Below are 21,280 nucleotides of genomic sequence, written 5' to 3' on the forward strand. Positions count from 1 at the left end.
GTAGAAGGACAAGGGCAGCAGGCACCTGGGACCACTATCACCTACAAGTTCCCCTCCAAGTTACATACCATTCTGACTTGGAAATATATCGCTGTTCTTTCATCGTAGCTGGGTCAAAGGCTTGGAGCTCCTTAACAGCACTGGAAGTACCTTCACCACAGGGACTGTAGCGGTTCAAGAAGGCGGCTCACCACCACCTTCTCGAGGGCGATTAGGGATGAAAGAAAGACTTGCATTTATATAGCACCTTTCACGACCACCAGCACTTTACAGCCAATGAAGTACTTTTGAAGTGTAGTCACTTGTAATGTTGGATGGGGTACTAAATGCTGGCCTTGCCAGTGATGCCCACATCCCAGGAATGCATTTTTAAAAGGTCCCCAAACCCTGGACAGACTTGCATCAAAATCTAGGTTCTCATGGGCAAGGACCTTTGGGAGGAAGGAGAGGATAGACATGGGGGTGATAGAACCATAAATGTTTGCAGCACAGAGGAGGTCATTCAGCCCATTGGGTCTGTGTCAAATTCTCTGATAGATCTCTACTTCAACCATTCCTCATTTCAGAGCATTTATGCTTAATCTGCAAAAAGAAATTTTTCCTAATCCCTCTCCTCATTTTTAGTGACTTTTAAATGAATGTTCCTTCATTTCTGACTCCTTAACCACAGCAAATAGTCTTTCCTTATTCACTCCATCAAAACCCTTCCTAACTTTAAAAACCTCTATCAAATTTCCTCTTTACCTTCCTTGCTCCAGCAGAAATAGTCCCAGGATCTCGCATCTTTCCTATGAACTATATTTTGCTATCCCTGGTGAATCAACGCTATATACTCACTATGGCTTTAATCTCCTAGCTATATTGCGGCATCAAAAATTGCACAGAGTCATCTAACTAACCAATATTTTGTACAAATGTATTACTACTTCTTTACTTTCGTACTCTATGCTCCTATTTATAAAACCCAAATTGCTGTAGGTCTGTTTAAAATATTTTGTCTACCTGCACTTGCAGGGATTTTTTTTCATTTAATGTTTTTTTGATATACCTTGCCTTTTCCACGACAGTGTTTTTGGCTCTCACTACCTTATGGCCCCATTCTTCTCAGTCTTCTGCCTATATTCTATAACAGCTTTATTAACCTTGCTCTCCCTCTCTAATCTCAAAATAGACATTTCACCCCCCAGCCCTGCTCTATTTACCCTCTCCAGGAGGGCATTAGTGATGTTTCAGTTTAAGTGGAGGGCATTCCTTTGGTATAGTCTTTACTTGTTCCATAAATTATTCCAATGCTGCAAAAATGTGAACCCATCCCACCTGTAGCAGCCTTGTGTTAACCTTCCTAATCTGTCTCTACCTTAACTTGTCCAGCGCTTGGCACAGGAAGCAATTTAATAATTACCACCCTTGAGGTCTTGCTTTTCAATCTAGTGGCTAATTCCTTAAACTCCCTCAAAGAGTTCAAACATACCTCTATCTATGTCATTGATTGTAACTTGGTCCATGACTTTTGGCTGCTTTCCCTCACTTCTTAAAAGTCTTTCCACCAGTTCAGTGATTTCCTTCACAGTAGCACAAGGAAAGCAGCATACCATGTGGGACTCGGTCACAACTACAAAAAAGATTGCCTGTTCCCCTGACGATAGAATGTACCATAACTACTCCATTCATATAATCTGCTTTTCTCCCTCCTGGGCAGTTGCTTGCTTCATGGTACCACAATGTTGTTTAAGATCATCCTCTTCTGTGTCACTGTCCACCTTACAGTTGTCCAATACTATGTGCCTTTTGGACAATTCCAGTAGCTCAGGGATTCACTACAATCCTATCAATCCTGTCTCTCTCTGCTGCCCCTGCAGATGGTCACGGACTTCTCTCTTTCTACACTACTGTGTCCTGAGCCGATCTAGTGCTGTTTCTTAAGTGACCACATTCTGGAGAGTACAATCCAGAAATCTTTCACCCTGTCTGTTGATGTGGGCTGTGAATGGTATGGTATGTTGGCCTTCATAGCGAGAGGATTCGAGTACAGGAGCAAGGAGCAAGGATGTCTTGCTGCAGTTGTACAGGGCCTTGGTGAGACCACACCTTGAGTATTGTGTGCAGTTTTGGTCACCATATCTGAGGAAGGATGTTCTTGCCATGGAGAGAGTGCAGCGAAGATTCACCAGGCAGGAATAACGTATGAGGAGAGATTGTGTCGATTAGGCTTATATTCGCTAGAGTTTAGAAGAATGAGAGGGGATCTCATTGAAACTTATAAAATTCTAACAGGACTAGACAGACTAGATGCAGGAAGGATGTTCCCGATGGCGGGGGAGTCCAGAACCAGGGGTCACAGTCTAAGGATAAGGGGTAAGCCATTTAGGACTGAGATGAGGAATTTCTTCACCCAGAGAGTGGTGAACCTGTGGAACTCTCTACCACACAAGGCAGTTGAGGCCAATTCATTAAATATATTCAAGAAGGAGTTAGATATATTTCTTAAGGCTAAATGGATCAAGGGATATGGGGAGAAAGCAGGAACAGGGTACTGAATTTGGATGATCAGCCATGATCTCATTAAATGGCAGAACAGGCTCGAGGGGCCGAATGGCCTACTCCTGCTCCTATCTTCTGTTTCTGTGTGACCAGTTTGTTCATGCCAAGTCCCATTCACTCATCATCCCTGTACTCACTGACCTACATTGGCAACACCTCAATTTTAAAATTCTCATCCTTGTTTTCAAATCTTTCCATGGCCTCGCCCCTCCCTATCTCTCTAACCTCCTTCAGCCCTGCAACACACTGAGATATCTATGCTCCTCCAATTCTGGCCTCTTGCACATCCCCAATTTTCTTTGCTCCACTATCGGTGCCGTGCCTTCAGGTACCTAGGCCCTAAGCTCTGGAATTCCCTCCCTAAGCCTCTCTACCTCTCCTCCTTTAAGATGCTCCTTAAAACCTACCTCTTTGACCAAGCTTTTGACCACCTGTCCAAATATTTCCTTATATGTGGCTTGGTGTCAAATTTTGTTTGATAATCGTTCCTGTGAAGCGCCTTGGGACGTTTTACTACATTGAAGGTGCTATATAAATTCAAGTGGTTGAGCACAGAAATCATCAACTCAGATACTCCATTTTCTGACAGTTAGTGGAAACACGGTGCCCCGCAACAGTGAAGATCCCTTATGGCACTCGACACACATCATGAGGTTTCCCTGTGCTGCCATTCCTCTGTGTCTGTCCAACTTAAAAGCATAACCAGTGTTAGCTTGAACTTCCACGAGCACCCATTGGCGGGGCCAGCCCTGCACCTCCCCCCAATCATTTTGAGATCGGCCAGCATAGCTTTGGGAACCACCAATATTTTGCTCCCAGGGAACTCTGTCACCTATCTTCAATCTCCAGGTTCGGCCTGCAAGTCTGCGGTTCCCAGCTTGGCCTTTGGACTTCTTATACCGGCATCCCCCAGTTCTCAGCTTCTCTGTCCCCTTCCTGTCAAGTCGGCCAAACAACTAGCTTGAATGCAAGAATTAAAAACAACGTACTTCACACGTTTATATCTTCTATATATATAAATAAAAGGATCCGTCCGTCTGTATGTCTGTCTATCTGTATGTCTGTCTGTATGTCTGTCTGTCCGCTATACACTCAAAAGTTATAGCGCGTACCTACACATATGTTATATCAAAAGAAAGCTTATGATTAGGGAAGTCTCATAGGTGTATTTACTTTTTGGTCAGACAAAAATTGTTCGGACAGTATACAAAAAACGTTCAAAAATCCGCTCATTAGCGGTTGACCAATCCTACCGCTCATTAGCGTTGAGTGACGTGATGGTTGACCAATCCTACAGTTCAGTGACCAGATGGTTGACCAATCGGTGCGTCACGGGGGGCGTTTCATGGCGTGTGTGGGTGGGGCCTAATCTTTCAAACTGCCGTTAATTCACAGAATCACAGAAACCCCACAGTGCAGATAGAGGCCATTTCGGCCCATCGAGCCTGCACCGACACATATCCCACCCGATCCCCATAACCCCTACACCAACACATATCCCACCCTATCCCCGTAACCCCACGTATTTAATCCCCCTAACACTAAGGGTCAATTTATCATAGCCAATCAACCTAACCCCCACAATTCGGCCATCTTTACCTCAGCTTTTAGTTTTATTCACATTTGAACAGCTTCATTTTTCCCACTTTGTGTGTGTGTGGAGGGGATTTTTTTGTTGCTCGGCTCCATTTGCGGCTGCGGGCCGGGGACTCGGGCTTTCCCCACCTCGGCCCGGTCCCGGGGCTCGGCTCCGTTTGCGGCTGCGGGCTGGGGACTCAGGCTTTCCCCCCCTCGGCCTGGTCCCTGGGCTCGGCTCTGCGGCCGCGGGCTCGGGCTTTCCCCCCCTCAACTAGGCCGCAGGCAAGCCGCTGCGATGGTCCGGAGCGGGACCCGTCGCGCACGGCCTTCCCCACGGCGTCAACCGCGCGATCCGAGAGCCCAACTGAAAGTGAGCAGGGCTCCGGGTCACCAAGGCCCCACACCCCCCTTTCCTCCCCCCACACACCCCCTTTCCCCCCCCACACCCCCCCCTTTCCCCCCACACACCACCTTTCCCCAGCACCCCTTTCCCCCCACCACCCCTTCCCCCCACACACACACCCTTCCCCCCCCACACCCCCCTTTCCCCCCCACACACCACCTTTCCCCCCCAGCACCCCTTTCCCCCACCACCCCTTTCCCCCCACACACCCCCTTCCCCCCCACACACCCCCTTTCCCCCCCACACCCCGCTTTCCCCCCCACACACACCACCTTTCCCCCCAACACCCCTTCCCCCAACACCCCTTCCCCCACCCACCCCTTTCCCGCACCCACCCTTCCCCCACCCCTTCCCTCTCTCTCTCTCCTTTCCTCTCTCCTTTCCTCTCTCTCCCTCCCCCTCTCTTTCCCTCTCTCTCTCTCCCCCCAGTCTCTCTCTCTCTCTTCCCCCCATCTCTCTCTTCTCCCCCCAGTCTCTCTCTCTCTCTCTTCCCCCCCACTCTCTCTCTCCCCCCCCCCGTCTCTCTCTTCTCCCCCCAGACTCTCTCTCGATCCCCGGGCCTCTCCCCCCCCCCCCCCAGTCTCTCTCTCTCTCGCTTTCCCTCTCTCTCTCTCTCCTTCCCACACAGACAGACAAACTCATTCATATATATATAAAAAAATTATTTCTACTTTTTTCATAACAACATGCCCTCAAAAAACCCTCGGCACCGCCGGGCACTCCAGCTAGTTTATAATACACTGCTAATTTACAATACATTCTTGAGGGCTTATCTCTAGAAAGAAGCTGAACCTTATTCAAAAAAAAATCCAGTCTCTGCTCTAGATGTATATAATGGCACTGAAGCCACTCACCCAATGACAGATGAAATTCTAATGCAAACTTAGTTTTTTTTTAAACTAACAGGAGTGTAGTTGTTCACCTCTCAGGGATTATGTGAGGGATCATTTTGAGGAGAGGGATGATAGCAGTTTTGAAAGATGAGAGGAACACTGTTGGATGAAAGGAAGCTGTTCACAATGTTTGCAAGCATAGGGACAAGGAGATGGGTGTCGTGTAGAAAATTAGCCGGGTGGAAGCTAGAGATGAGGGAGAAGTTGCAAAGTGATGTGAATTCAGGGCAGGGGTGAGGGATCAAGCAAAGTGGAGTGGAGATTAAAGCAGCCAAGTAGTCCTATATCTATTAACAGAGAAGAAATCTATTTTGAATGGAATTTATTTTGTTCATACATATCTAATTTGTTAAAACAGTGCTTGTGGTAGTCTCATTAGCTTTGCAGAAATGCAGCAATTGTATCACATTTTCAAAGGTTTTTAACAGTAGATATTGAGGTACATTTTTGGTTATGTAAGAATTGTGACATCTAACTGGCTAATACAATGATAAATATGCATGGCTGGAAGAAATATAAGGGATTGCATCATAAAATAGTTTTGAAAAATCTCAAAATGATTATAATTAACCTAGAAGAAGTTGTCTGGTATCACAGTGAGAATGTTGTAGGTACTATTCCCCCCCCCCATCTTAAAGGGAACTGACATTGCAAAAAGACTACCTTGGCTTGCCTTTGTTTCTCTGTATTGTGATTTATTTTTCTAAATATGAATATATCTTTCTGTGCAGTTTGATAACAAAGTAGCATTATGTATTTGTCACAGAATGTACTCTATGGTGTTTGTGTGGAGAGAAATTGGTTGAGGTCTAGTCACTACAAGGTGCGCACAATAGGTTTTTGTGGTAACATATAAATGGCAACTTCTGACCACTTATGTAGCTTGACATGTATATACAATTGCTGTGGTTTGGTACTTGCCTAGTGAACAAATACAGGTCAACTTTAATATTAAAGATCCACAGTACCAAAATACAAGTTTTTAAACAGTGAATTTTATGTAACATTTTGCTCCCCAACTCATTTCCTTTACCAAATTAGACTGGACAAGAAGATACGTTCGGAATTATTTTGTACGGAAAGGAACTGAGAATTGGGTAAAATATTAATTTAAGGCCTTACTGCTAATTAAATGCTTTATCTTAAGTGAACAATGTAAATTAAGGCAGCAGTGTTGGTGGAAGACAGAAATAAAAATGACAACACATCATTATCATTTGACCAAGCACAAGAAACTAAAAGGATTGTGGGAAGCTAATAAAGGCTGATGCCTAGAAGTTATCAAAATATGGTGGCCTTTCATTTATTTACCGTGTCATCAAAAAAAGTAAAACAGTAATATTGCCATACATAGTATATTATTATAAATCATTTACAATTCAGTACCTGAACAGAGGTGAAGTATGTTTGCAAGGTGAATATCATCAGTAGTACAGTACATTCAGTGAAACTTTTAGCAATTAATCATGCTTCATATCAATCATCAAATCATTTGTTGTTCAAGATCTAGGCCAAACCCCGATGGGTTTCATGGTCAGGTAATTAGACATGAATACAATCCTGGGTTACTTGTGAATGGCCCTCTGTTTGTGTTGTAATGAATGGAAATTTGGCAGAAAAACCGGTATTGCAGGTATGTTGATAATTGTTTCACATCCACTGATCTGCGTTGGGGAACTGAGAATGGGCATGGGATTCTAAAAACAATCATAAATAAGAAGGGCTAGTTTGTTATATTGCAGTTTCTTTTCGATAATTACAAAAAAAAGGTCCTTCAATCAATGACCACAGGCCAGACTTCCTAAGTATAAATTCCTCTGTGAATACGGATGCAATTTCTATAAATTAATGTAGCAAATTCCAGTCCGATAGTCCCACAAAATGATCTCTAGTGTAAATCAGCAGTTTTCCTTTTTTTCATATATTTGTACTGACCATCAACTGCAGAGTTTGCAAAAATGTTTCTCATGTCACATACTAATGGTAGATTGATTGAAATGTGTAATTCTGATACTCTGGATTTTTCTAGGCTAAGGACTATATTAGAAACTGCTTTGTATTCTATTACTCTTACTACTTTAAGAATGATTTTTGGCAGATTTAACAGACAAGCAGAGAATTTGCCAGCCCCATTGCAATTGTAGTGGTTCCACAAAGCAAAAAATAAGCATACTTAACATGTAGATTTAGTTAGTGTATATTACTATATAATATGTTGCCAAATCTAAGTTCTAAAGAATTTGTTTTAAATGTTCAATTAACTTAAATGTTATTTTTTTAAAGAAAATGCAGCTGTATTAATTGTGGGGTCCAAAAACCTTTTTGTAGCATGTATGTTTTGGAATTGACTGGAGAATTTTGGCATGTTATTAAAAATTTCAACCAAAGCAGAGCACCTTTAAATGGTTTTAATGCATTTGAGTATTCCTTTACTATAGTGAAATTGTTGGTATGGAATTTACTTGTAGTGACTTTCTGTGGGTTAACATCTCTTAAGAAATCCTAGATACATGCAAATCGCAAAACCAGTTGTGTACAAAGTTATACCATAATATCATGTTAAAAGTTTACCATTCAGAATCTCAAGGTTTTTGGGTGGGAGGAAAGATAGTGATATCACAGCCTCTTTTTTTTATATTTGCACACATTCAGTATTGGTAGTTTTGCATTGTCTCTACAGTTGTTACAGAATTACACTGCATTAATATTTAATTTATTAATGCACAGCATTAATATTTAACAGTTATGTATGTAGTACACCTGATCATTTACATCACTGCAGCTGTCACCTGGCACTTGCAAAATATCCCACAAATTACAGACTACAACTATTAAACTATTGATAACTCTAGTGCACCTGCCACAGTAACTACTGAGGATTGTTGTCTGGTATTTTATGTTGCTGGATGTTCCTCCCTTTCCCCATTTCACTTTTTAACACCCAGAATCTTAACTCTCTTCCAGCCTACAAATTACTATCTCCATAAGGAATATTTTGAGTTTGCACCAAGTTTGCACCTCGCCATTCAAAAAAGATTTTTATTAACAAAATATTGCGTGTTCATGGCAGATCTGTTGACTAGGTAAGTGGTTTGAGTACCATCCTATTCTGTACGCAATGACATTGTTTGATCCTACACATTGCTGCTTTGCCCCATGAAAAGAGAAATTGGAACTACTCATCCATCAGTTCACATAATTACCAGTAAATTGAAACACTGATGATTCATTATGTTTTGATTTTTTTAAAGAAATTTACAATCAAGTAGAGCATATGGTATTTAATAAATGGTCAGTGGTATCCAGTTTAATGGTGTACATCTTAAGGCTGCTATGTGGTCAGGAAGACTGCATTCCTGATGTAAACATTGAAGACGAGGTCCTTGTTCCTCCATTGTATAGTGATATCTATATTAAAGTTAAACTTTGCAGATACTATGACTTGTTTTCCAAAGCATCTTGCTTGGGATCTTTATCGGAGGCAAATTTATATGGCGAGCATGGTACTGAGATAGCTTAAATTGTTCAATATTCTAAAACCTATACAGAATTGATCTGCTTCTGCCATGTACAAGGCAAGGACCGTACTTCCACCAAGATTTTCTTGGTTTCTGAGTAAGAAAATAGACCACAACATAATGTTTTTAAGTGATAATTTGAAATCTTAAGAATTAATCATGGTTGGGTATGTAGTGATTCTAATCAGGACTTAACCATCCAATCTCGAGCTTTTTCCTTTATATAACCATTTCAGCTGAGTAACTGGGAAAACAATAATTGATCCCTCCACAACATCTAATGACAATCCACCCAGTGATGACTTGTTAGTCTCTGTGATGTGACCAGCAGTGGTCTAGGTGAGAATGAGTAAGTGTGATTGTTGACGTGAATGTGATAATCCAAGGACTTGTATCCACAACTGTAGTGCTGCAAAGGGAGCATCTTAAGTGTTACAATACTGATCAGCTTTATCTAAAATTTATACTTTTACACAGTGAGTCATTATGTTCATTTCTCATTGAGAAATTTCAAGAATGTGCCATTGTTCTCCCATGCGAATGCTCAGCTGCTTTTGGATGAAACTATTTCATACGTTGATAACATTTCAGATTGTACAAACAAATCTCGGGCAAAACTGGAATAGTTTAAGGTTCTTATCTAGAGGTGCTATGAAAGATACTAATCTAAAATATGAAACAATGTAAAAATTCTCTAGTTGTGGTCTTATTTCTGCTTTATGAATCTACACCTTCAACACTTTTAGTACCTAAATCTGGGCATGTATGTTGATTAAGTAATGATGCAGAGATTATTAAAACATAGGTTATCATTACCCAGCTCTGTGTTAGTTGGTTCAGGCTTGTTTCAACTTCATTCGCGTGCTGGCATGTTAGTTTTGCATATTGGTCATTATGTTTCTATGTACTTAAAACATTAGAATGGAGATGGAACCAGTAGATGCTTCTTGTCTTTTATGTGGTAAGTAAACAGATATTGCATCAATTAGACTCTGACATTATGAGAGGCCTTAAGAGCAGCCACCTTATTAAACAGGCAGGGATTGGCCACTACAATACTTGGTAATTTTTTAACTTAAAAGAAAATTTATAAGAAGAGACATTTGGCTTAAGCTCACCCAATGGCTCATCAATAAATGCATTGTGTGGTGTGGTACTGAACTGTGCAGACCAGGAAGCTGCCAGGTCTAAACCATGATCTGTGCTGGCAGCTGATTTGATCTGGGGCAGCAGTCAGACACCATGTTTGGTCTCTGCATTCCTGGACTATTCAATCAGGATTTATGCTCCTACTAGTTATGTGTGGACATCAAGTGAATGCAACATCAGACTTGGCTGTGATGGACCCATGTTTAAATAGCCTGGCAGCACTCGCTATTTAGCTTGCACATCAAGAATGGCCATTCGGGTGAGGCAATGGAGGGACACTGGTGCATGTGGAACCATACCCCAGCACGAGTTGCTACTTTCGGAAGAAGGTGAGCAAAGCAGATAAAATATGGGGGAAGGCTGGAAGAGAGAAAAAAAATTGTCTGGAAAGTGGCTTGAAGAAACAGCACACTGATATAGCAAATTACGGCACCAAGCAATGGAAAGTAAACCAACACATGTAACAGCCAACATGGTCAACTCCTAAATTTAGCTGGGACGTAGGGTGGAACTGCCAACTGGAGGTAAGCCCTGCAGAATGGAAAAACTGGAAAGTTCACCTGAACGATTATCGCCCATCTCTTAAATCACTGAATACAGACTGGGAGAGGCCCAGGAGCAGATTGAGTAGCTTCCCTCTGAGCTAGAGAGTGATGTAAAGAAACCCTGAATGAGGACTGTGGACTTTTTTTCCAAAATAAATTTGCATTTATTAGTCAAGTAAGTGCACTTTAATTTGTTTACTTCATCTTCTTCCAGTATGAATTATGTTCACAATTCATTCAACGGTTTAATAAAATGTATTGGTCTAAAGTATGATTGAAAATGATCCACGAACACCCCTCAAAGCAGTAGTGAAACTTTAAATTAACAAAAAAAGGAAAATGGTCGTATGATGGTTCCAGAGTGGTTTTGTATAAATCTAATCACAAAATAAATTGAGCAGAGTGACTTGGTGGAAGTCAGTAATGTGTCTAATGAAAATTAGCTTTAAATCTGTCAGTCCAACTCACCAGAGCCTGTTTATTTCTAAATTCTATCAACAGGACAGGGTTTTGCTGGATTGCCAGCTTTTAGAATGTAATAAACAATGCAATTTCCTAACTCTCACTTGACTCACTTCTAACTTTACTATCTGGTGGTATTTATGCAGCTTAGTGAAGTTCTGGCCTGAAGTCTGCATGGGCAATCTAAACCTATGTATTTAAAAAAAGAAACAACAGTTAAAGTATATGTGCTGTATAATATACCATCCTATGGCATGGAATGTTAACAGTACTACAGAATTCACCTAGTGAAATTATTCACATTTTTTTAAACATTCCATAATATCACACATTACACAGACCACAGAATTACATTTACTCTTTTACATATATTTTTTCTTGAGATACCAGTAAGCAAAATATCCCATTCCACCTAGGGTTCCCATTAAAAATGAGGCGCCAAAGAAAGAAGGTGGTTTTCTTTTCACAAGGCGGAATGCATTGGGCAAAACAGCTGACAGCAATGTGGTGTGTATGTCTCCTAAAACCTTTCGAAATGCAGTACGTTTCTGCACTCTCTCAAAATATGCTTCCAAATTGGGTCGATCTGCATTTCCCCAGTACTTTTTAGCGAGCCCCAGGAACTTGAGGCGATGTAACGTTGCTCCAAGGGAGATATCGGCTAAGGTAAAAACTGATCCACACAGCCACGTTTCACACTTTTTGCCTAGAAAACAAAGGGATGCAAAATCTTGCATGAGATCTTCTACTGCAAGTTTCAATATTACAGTCTTGTAAAATGCTTATCATTTCATAAAACAATATAAAAGTTCATATGTAAAGGCACAAACTATATTCTTTAACGATGAACCTAAATAATAACTGATATGTTCAATTCTCAACAAATTTGGTGTCAATCCCACCCAAGTTTTTTTTTTAAATGACACACTCCTGTCACCGACAGACTTGCTTAAATCGAAATGAATGACAGGTGGGCGTGAAAGTAACAGTCGCAAAGCACAAATCTTAGCTCCTAGAACCAGGGATTGAGAATGAGACGCTCAGTGGTAGGGTGGAGCTTACTCACTTGTCAGGGTTGGGATTTATATACTGTTTCAATGCAAAAGGCACTTTTAAACCATAATGAACTGCATTACAGTATGGCTGCTAAATCAAAAAACAGTTTATATTTTCTTTATTAAACATACATAATCATGAACTGGTTACTTTCCTGCTCTTGTGCCTAGTTTATCAAGTGCTGTAAAGTTAGCCGTCTGGCTTGCATCAGTTGTAATGCGGGGGTGATCTACATCTCTTGTGGAATTTCTTTCCACCTCAAAAGAGTGGGAACAGCAGCACTAGTACATTTCAATTTTAGCTGTTATCTACGGTTATTGTGCATCATCCATCCTTATCCTTGTCGTTCTCTGCAACCTTCAATATAATTGGCCACATCATCCTCCTCCAACGTCACTTTTCCATCGTCCTGCTTGGTGAGACTGTCCTCGGTTGGTTCAACTCTTCTCTATCCGATCGTAGCTAGGGCAGCTTTAGCAATGGCCTCTCTTACAGCTCCTGCACCTGTCATCTCAGGGGTCCCCCAAGGACCCATCCCTGGCCCCCTCCTCTTTGTTACGTATATGCTGCATCTTGTCATGATCTGCAGATATAGGGTCAACTTCCACATGATAACTAGTTCTACCTCAGTACCAATGTTCCCTCTAATGTTGTTTGGCCCTGCACAGCCCCTTTAAGGGGCTGCACGGGCCATTCAAAATACCGCACTTTGTATTAAAAATTCAGCTGCGCGGGCTCCAGCTTACAGTGAATACTGCTCAATCCCACTGCTGCCTCTATTCTCTCAAACTGCTTGTCCAACATCCAGTCTTAGATGAGTTGTAATTTTTGCCAGATAAACGTTGGGAAGACCAAAGCCATCATTTTTGGCCTCACCACAAACTCTGCACCCGCGCTACCAACTTCATTCCTTTCCCGGCCACTGCCTCAACCTGAACCAGATAAACGTGGCAGCCTCTTTCACCTTGAGCTGAGCTGGAAACACTATTTTTCTCTCGATCACAATGACTGTCTACTTTCACCTCTTTAATATCACACACCTCCACTCCTACCTCAGTTGATCTGCATCTGAAACACTCATCCACGTGTTTGTCACCTCCAGAATAAACGATTCCAACACTTTCCTGGCTGGCCTCCTATACTCCACCCTCCATAAACTTCAACTCATGAAAAACTCTGCTGCCCATATTCTAACCCGCATCAAGTTCCGCTCACATCTCGCCGCTGACCTAAGTTGACTCCCAGTCCCAAAATGTCTCAGTTAAAAAATGTTAGCCTTGTGTTTAACTCTCTCCATCTCTGTAACCTCCTCCAGTCCTACCATCAATTCCTCCCCATCCCACCCCCGAGCACTGTCCCTTTGAATTTGGTTAATCTATTAGACCAATCTCAGCCTACACTTGGTTTGACCTCCTAACAGAAGGCACATTATTCACAGATATAGGGCTGGATTTTGCTACGGGGGCGGGTTGGGGTCGTATTCGCCGCATTTCGGTGTTTCCCACACGAATCCTGAACGATGTGGGAAATTGATGCAATTTTGATTTTATAGCCCAATTGATTCCCCACGTGTGGGAACCCCTAGCCGGAGAGCTTTTCAGGTGGGAAGCTCGCCTCCGATGACATCATCACTGCTGCTTCATTTAAGGGCTTCCACAAGCCTTGCTCACTTCAGCAGACTGCCAAGCTTCTGGCCCTGGCAGCTGCTGCTACCATCATCAATCATGGCGACACATCGGAGTAAGGCATCCCCCAGATTTGACGAGGCAGCCCTCCAGGCATTGGTGGAGGGAGCGACAGAGAGCAGGGAGGTGCTCTTCCCCTCCTCGGGGAGGAAGAAGCCACCCCAGCAAACCAAGGCTGTGTGGCTGAGGGTGGCAGAGCAGGTGAACGCCAGCTCGAATACCAGCAGAACATGGATCCAGTGTCGGAAACGCTTCCATGACCTGCGCACTGGAAAAGTGAGTATGATGTTCCCATCACTCTTAATCTGATCCCCATTGCCTTACCTCACCAGCTCTCAGCTTTACCAATCTCTTCCTCCACATCCCACTTGACACTGACATCCATGCACCCTTTCCCACTCCCTCTCTCTCTATGGTCACATTCACCTAACTAATGGACTATGCAGCCCTCACACTCCCTATCATAGGGAGGGCCCTTGGTCTTGCCATCTCACTCCATCTTTCTCTCCTTCTAAGCATCTATGCCATCGATTCTCTACACTTACTCCTTCATTCTTGCTCAAACTCCACTTGTCTCCCCCATTGCAGGAAAAGAGAGCTCACAACCGAAGAGAGCGAGCCAGGACAGGGGGAGGGGCAGCCTCCTTAGCCCAGCTGACCCCATGGGAGGAGGCGATCCTGGAGATCGTCGGCATCCAGGACGACACACAAGTGGGGGACGGAGAGACCGGTGCAGCAGAGCAAGCTGGTGACAGAAGAGTTTTCCAACTCTTTCAATTGCATTGCATGACTCGCTGATAATGACTTGGAAGCTCTAGCAGATGGACCTCTGATCATCTGCAATAAGCACTGTGCAGGTAACCCTGGCCTCTCATCTCTGATACTTTCCTTTACTCCCCCACAGGACCATCGCAAGCTCCCGTCTCCAGGACGCAGGAGGAGGTTCAGCCTCAGCATCCAGACTCCTCAGAGGGAGCTGCAACCTCGGAGGGCACAGCGTCAGCAGAAGGCAACGCACCCAGCACCAGCGCAGACACTCACACCTCGGTGGGACCTTCGGGACATAAAATAGTGTTGTCACCTGGTGTATCACAGCTCACAAGTGAGCCTCAGCAGATGGTGGAGACAGGGACAGCAGTGGAGAGTCCTAGTCAGAGGGCGCAGCACTCTCCCAGCTCGGCTCAGCTGCATGTCGACCCTCTGCCTCTGGGTCCATCCACAGTATCAGCGGTGATGGCACTCCAGGAAAATATGCAGGAGTCTCTGGCAGGTTTTGTCTCCAGGGTTGCTGCGAGTGTGGAGCAAATGGAGGAGTCCGTCGCTAACATGAGCAGAGCCTTTGTGGAGTCATTGGCGCATCAACGCATTACCACGGAAAGGATGGCAACCTCCGTGGAAAGGCTGGCTACGGCCATGGAGGAGATAAGTCGCGCGAGTGTTGAAAACATGGTGAGTGTTCAGACTAGACTGACATCTCTGGAGGAGCGATGGGCAGCTATTGAACAGAGAAACCAGACCTTCATGGCAGTCCCTCTGAGAAGGACTGCCAGTCCCGACACGGGTCCCCATGGCTCCCCTGATGTGCAGCAAGGTGCTCTCTCGCCACTTGCAAGTGCTGAGGGGGACCTGACCCATGAGAGGGATGATGGTGGCAGAGAACAAGGAGGTGGGGGCTCCTCTCCAAGCGCTCAAACTTCCATGCCACTGACAAGTCCTCGGTCAGAGCCCCACCTGAGTCAGCACCCAAGTGAGATCGGCGTCTCAACCCCTGCACAGCCGCAGGAGCAGCAGACTGTTGCGCAGCCCTTACAGGCTCGCAACCCCAGAGGACGCCCGCCAAAGGTGTCCAGACAGGAGCAGCAAGGAAGTGAGCAAGGGGCCTCCACATCTGCTGATGCCACTTGGGAACCACTACGTAGGAGCACGCGTAAGAGAAAGAAACTGCACAAATAGTCACAAGGGTAGTCACTTGGGTGGAATTTAATGTGTTATGGTTGAAAGCCATCAGAATAATGGTAATAAATCATCTGTTGGCTACTGCTGTAGTTGTGGCGTGTGTCATTTCGCGAATGGGACTTTCACTTTGAGGTCAGTATGGTGGTCACATCGCTAGAAGTCAGCTGGTTCCTGGTCAGTGCTCAGGTAAAAGGATGCGAGGCAATAGTCCCTCATGGGCGAGGCTCAGCAAATCTGCCCAATATGAGCGCGTTCCTTGCATGCCGGCCACCAATGTTCTCGCGCACTGCTGCCGCTGGTTGATGAGCCTCTGCAAGATGTTCGTCTTCGCTCTCCTCCTCCTCCTCATCTGAGGAGGATATGTCAGGAGCCACTTGGTCCTCGGCCATCTGCAAGCCACGACGCTGTGCCATGTTGTGAAGTGCACAGCAAACCACAACGATTCTGGAGACCCTGGCTGCTGAGTATTGCAGGGCTCCACCTGATCTATCCAGGCATCTGAAGCGCATCTTCAGCAGACCAATGGTCTGCTCGATCATGGCTCTGGTGGAAAGGTGGCTGGAGTTGTAGTTCTCCTCAGCTGCGTTGGCTGGCCTCCTCAGCGGCGTCAATAGCCACGTCCTCAAGGGATAGCCCTTGTCTCCAAGTAGCCATCCGTTAAGTTGGTGTGGCGGACTGAATAGCGGAGGCACAGTAGACTGGCGCAGTATGAAGGAGTCATGGCAACTGCCAGGGTACTTGGCACAAACATGCAAAATTTCCTTCTTGTGGTCACACACCAGCTGAACGTTGAGGGAGTGGAAGCCCTTGCGGTTGACAAAAATACCAGGATTGCGATGGGGAGCCTTAACGGCCACATGTGTGCAATCAACGATGCCCTGCACCCTTGGAAAGCCTGCAAGATTAGCAAATCCAACCGCTCTCGCCATGACACTTGCTCGATCCTTGGTGAAATGGATGTGATTGTGCGCGATGGCAAAGAGGGCATCGGTTACCCGCTTGATGCAGGTGTGTGCGGCCGCCTGGGAGATGCCGCTGATGTCTGCCGCTGATCCCTGGAATGAGCCTGAGGCAAAAAAGTTGAGTGCGATGGTGACTTTGACGGCCACTGATAAGGGGTGTCCAGCTGCTCCTCTGGGCTCCAGGTCTTGCTGCAGCATTGCGCAGATGTCAGCCACTATCTCTCGCAAAAGTCGTAGCCGCCTTTGGCACTGCTGCTCAGACATGTTGAGGTAGCTGACCCTGCGTCTGTAGACCCTGTTTGGGGGGTATCTCCTGCGCCGACGGCCTTCCATGCGCTGGCCCCTTCTGGCCTGTGCATCCTCAGGTGGGGCAGCAGCAGCTTGGCGCAACTGTTGTTGCTGCTGCTGTTGGGCGGCCTCATGTAATATCCAGAAGGGCAGGACAAAAATGGCTCCCATGCTTCTGGTAGATGCCTCAGTTGAGGAAGCGCTCAGTGAAGGTGGCGAAAGGGGTTTCCCAGGAGGTCACACTGGAGATGGTTGTCAGGCTGCAAACTTCCAGAGCTGTGGGTATGCCTTCTGAAAGATCCCCCAGACCTGAGAGAGCAAAGTTATGCCACCTGCAATTAAAGCCTGTTCAAATTTGCCATTTAATGGTTGAGCTGCAGCTGCTACTCCGCAAGCCAGTTGTGCTCCCACCACGTTTCAGATGTGTGTTTCCCACCAGGCGTGTTTCACGTGGGACAACGATTAAACTTGCAACTGGTTAGGAAATTGGGATTATAGAGCCAATTGAGGGCTTGTTAAGGGCCTTAAGGGCCTATCCTGCCTCCTGGAGGCGGGACGGAGTCGGGACCAGCAGACACGAATTTAGGAAAATTGCGTGGAGGTGGGATGGAGGCGGGTTTGGGCCCGCACGCCAGTTTTGCGATTTTTATTCCCCACACGCCTCCAATCCCGCCTCCCCGGCCCTAGCAAAACCCAGCCCATAGTCTCTAACTTGGTGTACACATTTTTGGTGATCGCAGCCTTTGCAACTTCATTAACTTGGATAAGCATCCGAAAATAAGTAGTTAAAAGGTTCAACAAAGAAAGAAAGAATGAAATAACTACTTGAAAGAACAACAGAACACCTTTTTTTCAATGTATTTTTGCAAAAGGGGCTAGATGTTCCTGCAAGACTAAAACTTAATATGGCCAAATCTGGAGTATGTAACATGGCAGATTAACAAGTCTGCCAAATAATTTTAATGGTATTGATCTTGAACATGTTTTCAAAACTAAATATATATGATAGAAGATGGATATCCCAAACTTTTGGCCCTGTAGAATTCCTTAAAGCGAGAGCTGGATCTGTTTCTGGCTGGGGTGGAGATCACCTCTTACCATATAGGTACCATATAACATTAATCAGGGCCAGAGTGGTCTCCTGAACTAGTTTTGCTTGCCTAAGGGTGTCGGAGATCTCAGGATCTCCCAGGAGATTACATGGCTTTTAGGTGGGGTGGGGAGTGTACATATTGGGCCTGAATTTGCAGTTGGAGCCTTCCTGCGGGTGAATGCCTCTGAACCGCAAGAACAATACAAACCTACCTGATGGTCACGGAGATTCATAGACTCGCGCTCCTGGGCCTCTACACGTATGCATGCATAAAGGCCCACGTATCCAGGGGCGCACGCGGTTCGCAAGTGTCCCTGGGATCACATGGGCCTGGCCAACCAATTAGAAAGGGGGATCTCCATTATGCTTATGGGAATTTAATTTACATACGGAATCCCCATAAGCTTAATAAAATGCACCTAAAAAACACAAATTTCACACAACTTAAATAAAAATGAATCATTACATGTTCAAAATTAATTAAAATACTATTAAATTAAACATTTACAAAAAAAATTATAATTTTTTGGAAAATAATTTAAATGTTTTAAAGGGCTAAAAATAACGAATTTTAAAGATTTTTATGTTAAAGTAATTTTTTTTAAATTACTTTAATATTCATTTAAACTCTTACGCTGGTAAAAGAAGGCCCTACACCTGCCTTTACCAGGCGTAAAAGTTTCACGGGCATTCACTGGGCAGTAGTTGGGCAAATAGCCCAACTCTCCGCCAGCGAATGTCCATTTCCCGGGGATGCGGAGGATTTCTCAAGCTGAAACTTGAAAGATCGCAAGTTCCGGGTGTTCGCGCATGCACAGCGCATTTGGAAACCCGGAACTTGCAGGGCACTTATGGCCTCGTGGTCATAGGCCCTGTAAAATCCGGGCCATTGTGATGTACAAGGCATCGCAGTTGTGTGGGACAAGCTGGATGTACCAGTGGGTCTTTTCATGTCTGTCATTATCTGTATGTTCGTAAGAACACACATGTTTTTATCGTATTTTTAAAAGGTTACTAAATGACCTGATCTGCAAAATGTGTGTGTGTGTGTGTGTGTGTGTGTGTGTGTGTGTGTGTGTGTGTGTGTGTGTGTGTGTGTGTGTGGGTTGGGTGTGGTTGAAATGAAGCTAAAATGTCTTTTACCAGTGAAACAATTACCAGCCAGAATACCACAGTATATTTCAGTGAAGCACCTGCTGTTTGTAAATTTGTGGCAACTTTTACAATTTCCCATTCTAGATATATTTTCAACTTTATTTTGCACGGCACATATTACTGTATCACTGCAAACATTTTCTTTTAACAACTCCATACCTGCTAGTTCGTGCTTCAGCTGTTCAAGCTCTGCTTCCACTTGATCTAAAACTTTTCCTAACTCACTAAGAATTTTCTTCAGATTGTTCACATCATCATGGTCCAATATCTTGGCCTAGGAAGAATTTGAAAAAAAAAGAATGTTACTGCGATTCAACCTTATTTAGTAACAACTGAACTGTTCATAGTGCTCATTGTGGCCAGTGGTGTGAGCGGGCAGTATGGAATTATCCTTCTAGCTGATAGAGCTATTGAACTGGGAAAAGCGGCACTCTACCCACACATACCAGCAAGAAGCTCTGCTTGCTGGCCTCAAACTGCTGGTGATGTTTTTATCATTACAAATTGCTGATGGTATAGTCAGTTATTTTCTATTATTAGAAGTCTATTGGTGTTTCAGTGAAATTCCTGAGTTCTTTTCAAATTTTAATGTTAAAAGTTTCAAAATTTAGCTTGGCACTGCTTGCAGTGAAACTGCAGCCACTACACAGCACAAATAAGGTGACATCACCTCTGTCTGGCAGCCTCACTAAATTAGAAAAAGACTGGATTCCTGTAAAGTAACCTTTAACTTCTTCAATTACAGATGAAGTAGACTTGTCTTTTATAAAATTAGCAACAAGGAAGGTTCAAATACAAAGTCGTTTATGTTCAAGTTCATAGCAAAATAAATGTAATCTTATTTTTGAAGGAAACATTTCCCAACAGTTTGCACATATATGGACTCAACTTGATACTTGGATTAAACAACGAACATTTATTAGGCATGTCATGTAGCACAATGCAAACAAATTCCTAAATATATGATTCACCACTGTATTAAACAGTGGAAAATTCTTGAGTAATGACTTGGCAAAGTGAGACCAGATCATAATCACGTGTAATCTGCACAGGCCACCTTTCCAAGTATTTCAAACAAAATGTACAGATTTTGCTATTTTTTTTGTTCCCACGGTGTGGATGATGTTAGCAAGGCTGCATTTATTGCCATCCCTAATTGCACCGAGAAGGTGGTGGTAGGCTTTCTACTAGAACCATTGCAGTCCTTGAGATGATAGTGCTCCTGCAATGGTGTTAGGTAAGGAATTCCAGGATATTGACCCAGTAGCAATGAAGAATGGTGATATATGTCAACATTGAAGATGCAACTTAGAGGAGAACTTGGAGTGATGGCATAATCATGGCATTTCTGTTTTTATCCTTCTTAGTGGTAGAGATTGTAAGGGAGAGAGATGTTGTCAAAGTAACCTGGATGAGTTCACAGAATCACAGAAACCCCACAGTGCAGACAGAGGCCATTTCGGCCCATCGAGCCTGCACCGACACATATCCCACCCGATCCCCGTAATCCCTACACCAACACATATCCCACCCTATTCCCGTAACCCCACGTATTTAATCCCCCTAACACTAAGGGTCAATTTATCATAGCCAATCAACCTAACCCGCACATCTTTGGACTGTGGGAGGAAACCGGAGCACCCGGAGGAAACCCACGCAAACACGGGAAGAATGTGCAAACTCCACACAGACAGTCGCCCGAGGCCGGATTCGAACCCGGGTCCCTGGCGCTGTGAGGCAACAGTGCTAACCACTATGCCACCGTGCTGCAGGTCATCCTGTATATTAGTATACAGCAGCCACAGTATGCCGGTGATAGAGGAGGCTATTGAGTCCAGTGTCTGGGATGCAAATCAAGCAAACTGTTCTGGACAATGCTGAACTTCGAGTGTTTTTGTGGCTGCAGCCATCCAGGCGAGTGGAGAGTATTCCAGTGCACTTCTGACTTGAGCCTTGTAGATGGTGGCGATGCTTGGAGAGGTTTGGAGGTACGCTA

The 21,280-nt window shown here is 44.3% G+C and overlaps 1 protein-coding gene across 2 annotated transcripts in view; it reads right to left on the reverse strand.

Moving 5' to 3' along the window:
- Positions 1-9,251: 9,251 nt before the first annotated feature.
- gdap1l1 (ganglioside induced differentiation associated protein 1-like 1) overlaps positions 9,252-21,280 on the reverse strand; it is an 83,119-nt gene continuing 71,090 nt past the window's right edge. For both annotated transcript variants that reach the window (XM_086005367.1, XM_086005369.1), the window contains exons 5-6: positions 19,444-19,558; positions 9,252-11,795 (exon numbers count right to left, since the gene is read on the reverse strand). In XM_086005367.1, coding sequence (XP_085861493.1) covers positions 11,452-11,795; positions 19,444-19,558 — 459 coding nt within the window. In that variant the 3' untranslated portion in view covers positions 9,252-11,451. The remainder of the gene's footprint in view (positions 11,796-19,443; positions 19,559-21,280) is intronic.

Source organism: Somniosus microcephalus, chromosome 13 (genome assembly GCF_052327205.1).
Source record: "Somniosus microcephalus isolate GS21.2 chromosome 13, FLI_Smic_1.0, whole genome shotgun sequence".
Classification (NCBI taxonomy): Eukaryota; Metazoa; Chordata; class Chondrichthyes; order Squaliformes; family Somniosidae; genus Somniosus; species Somniosus microcephalus.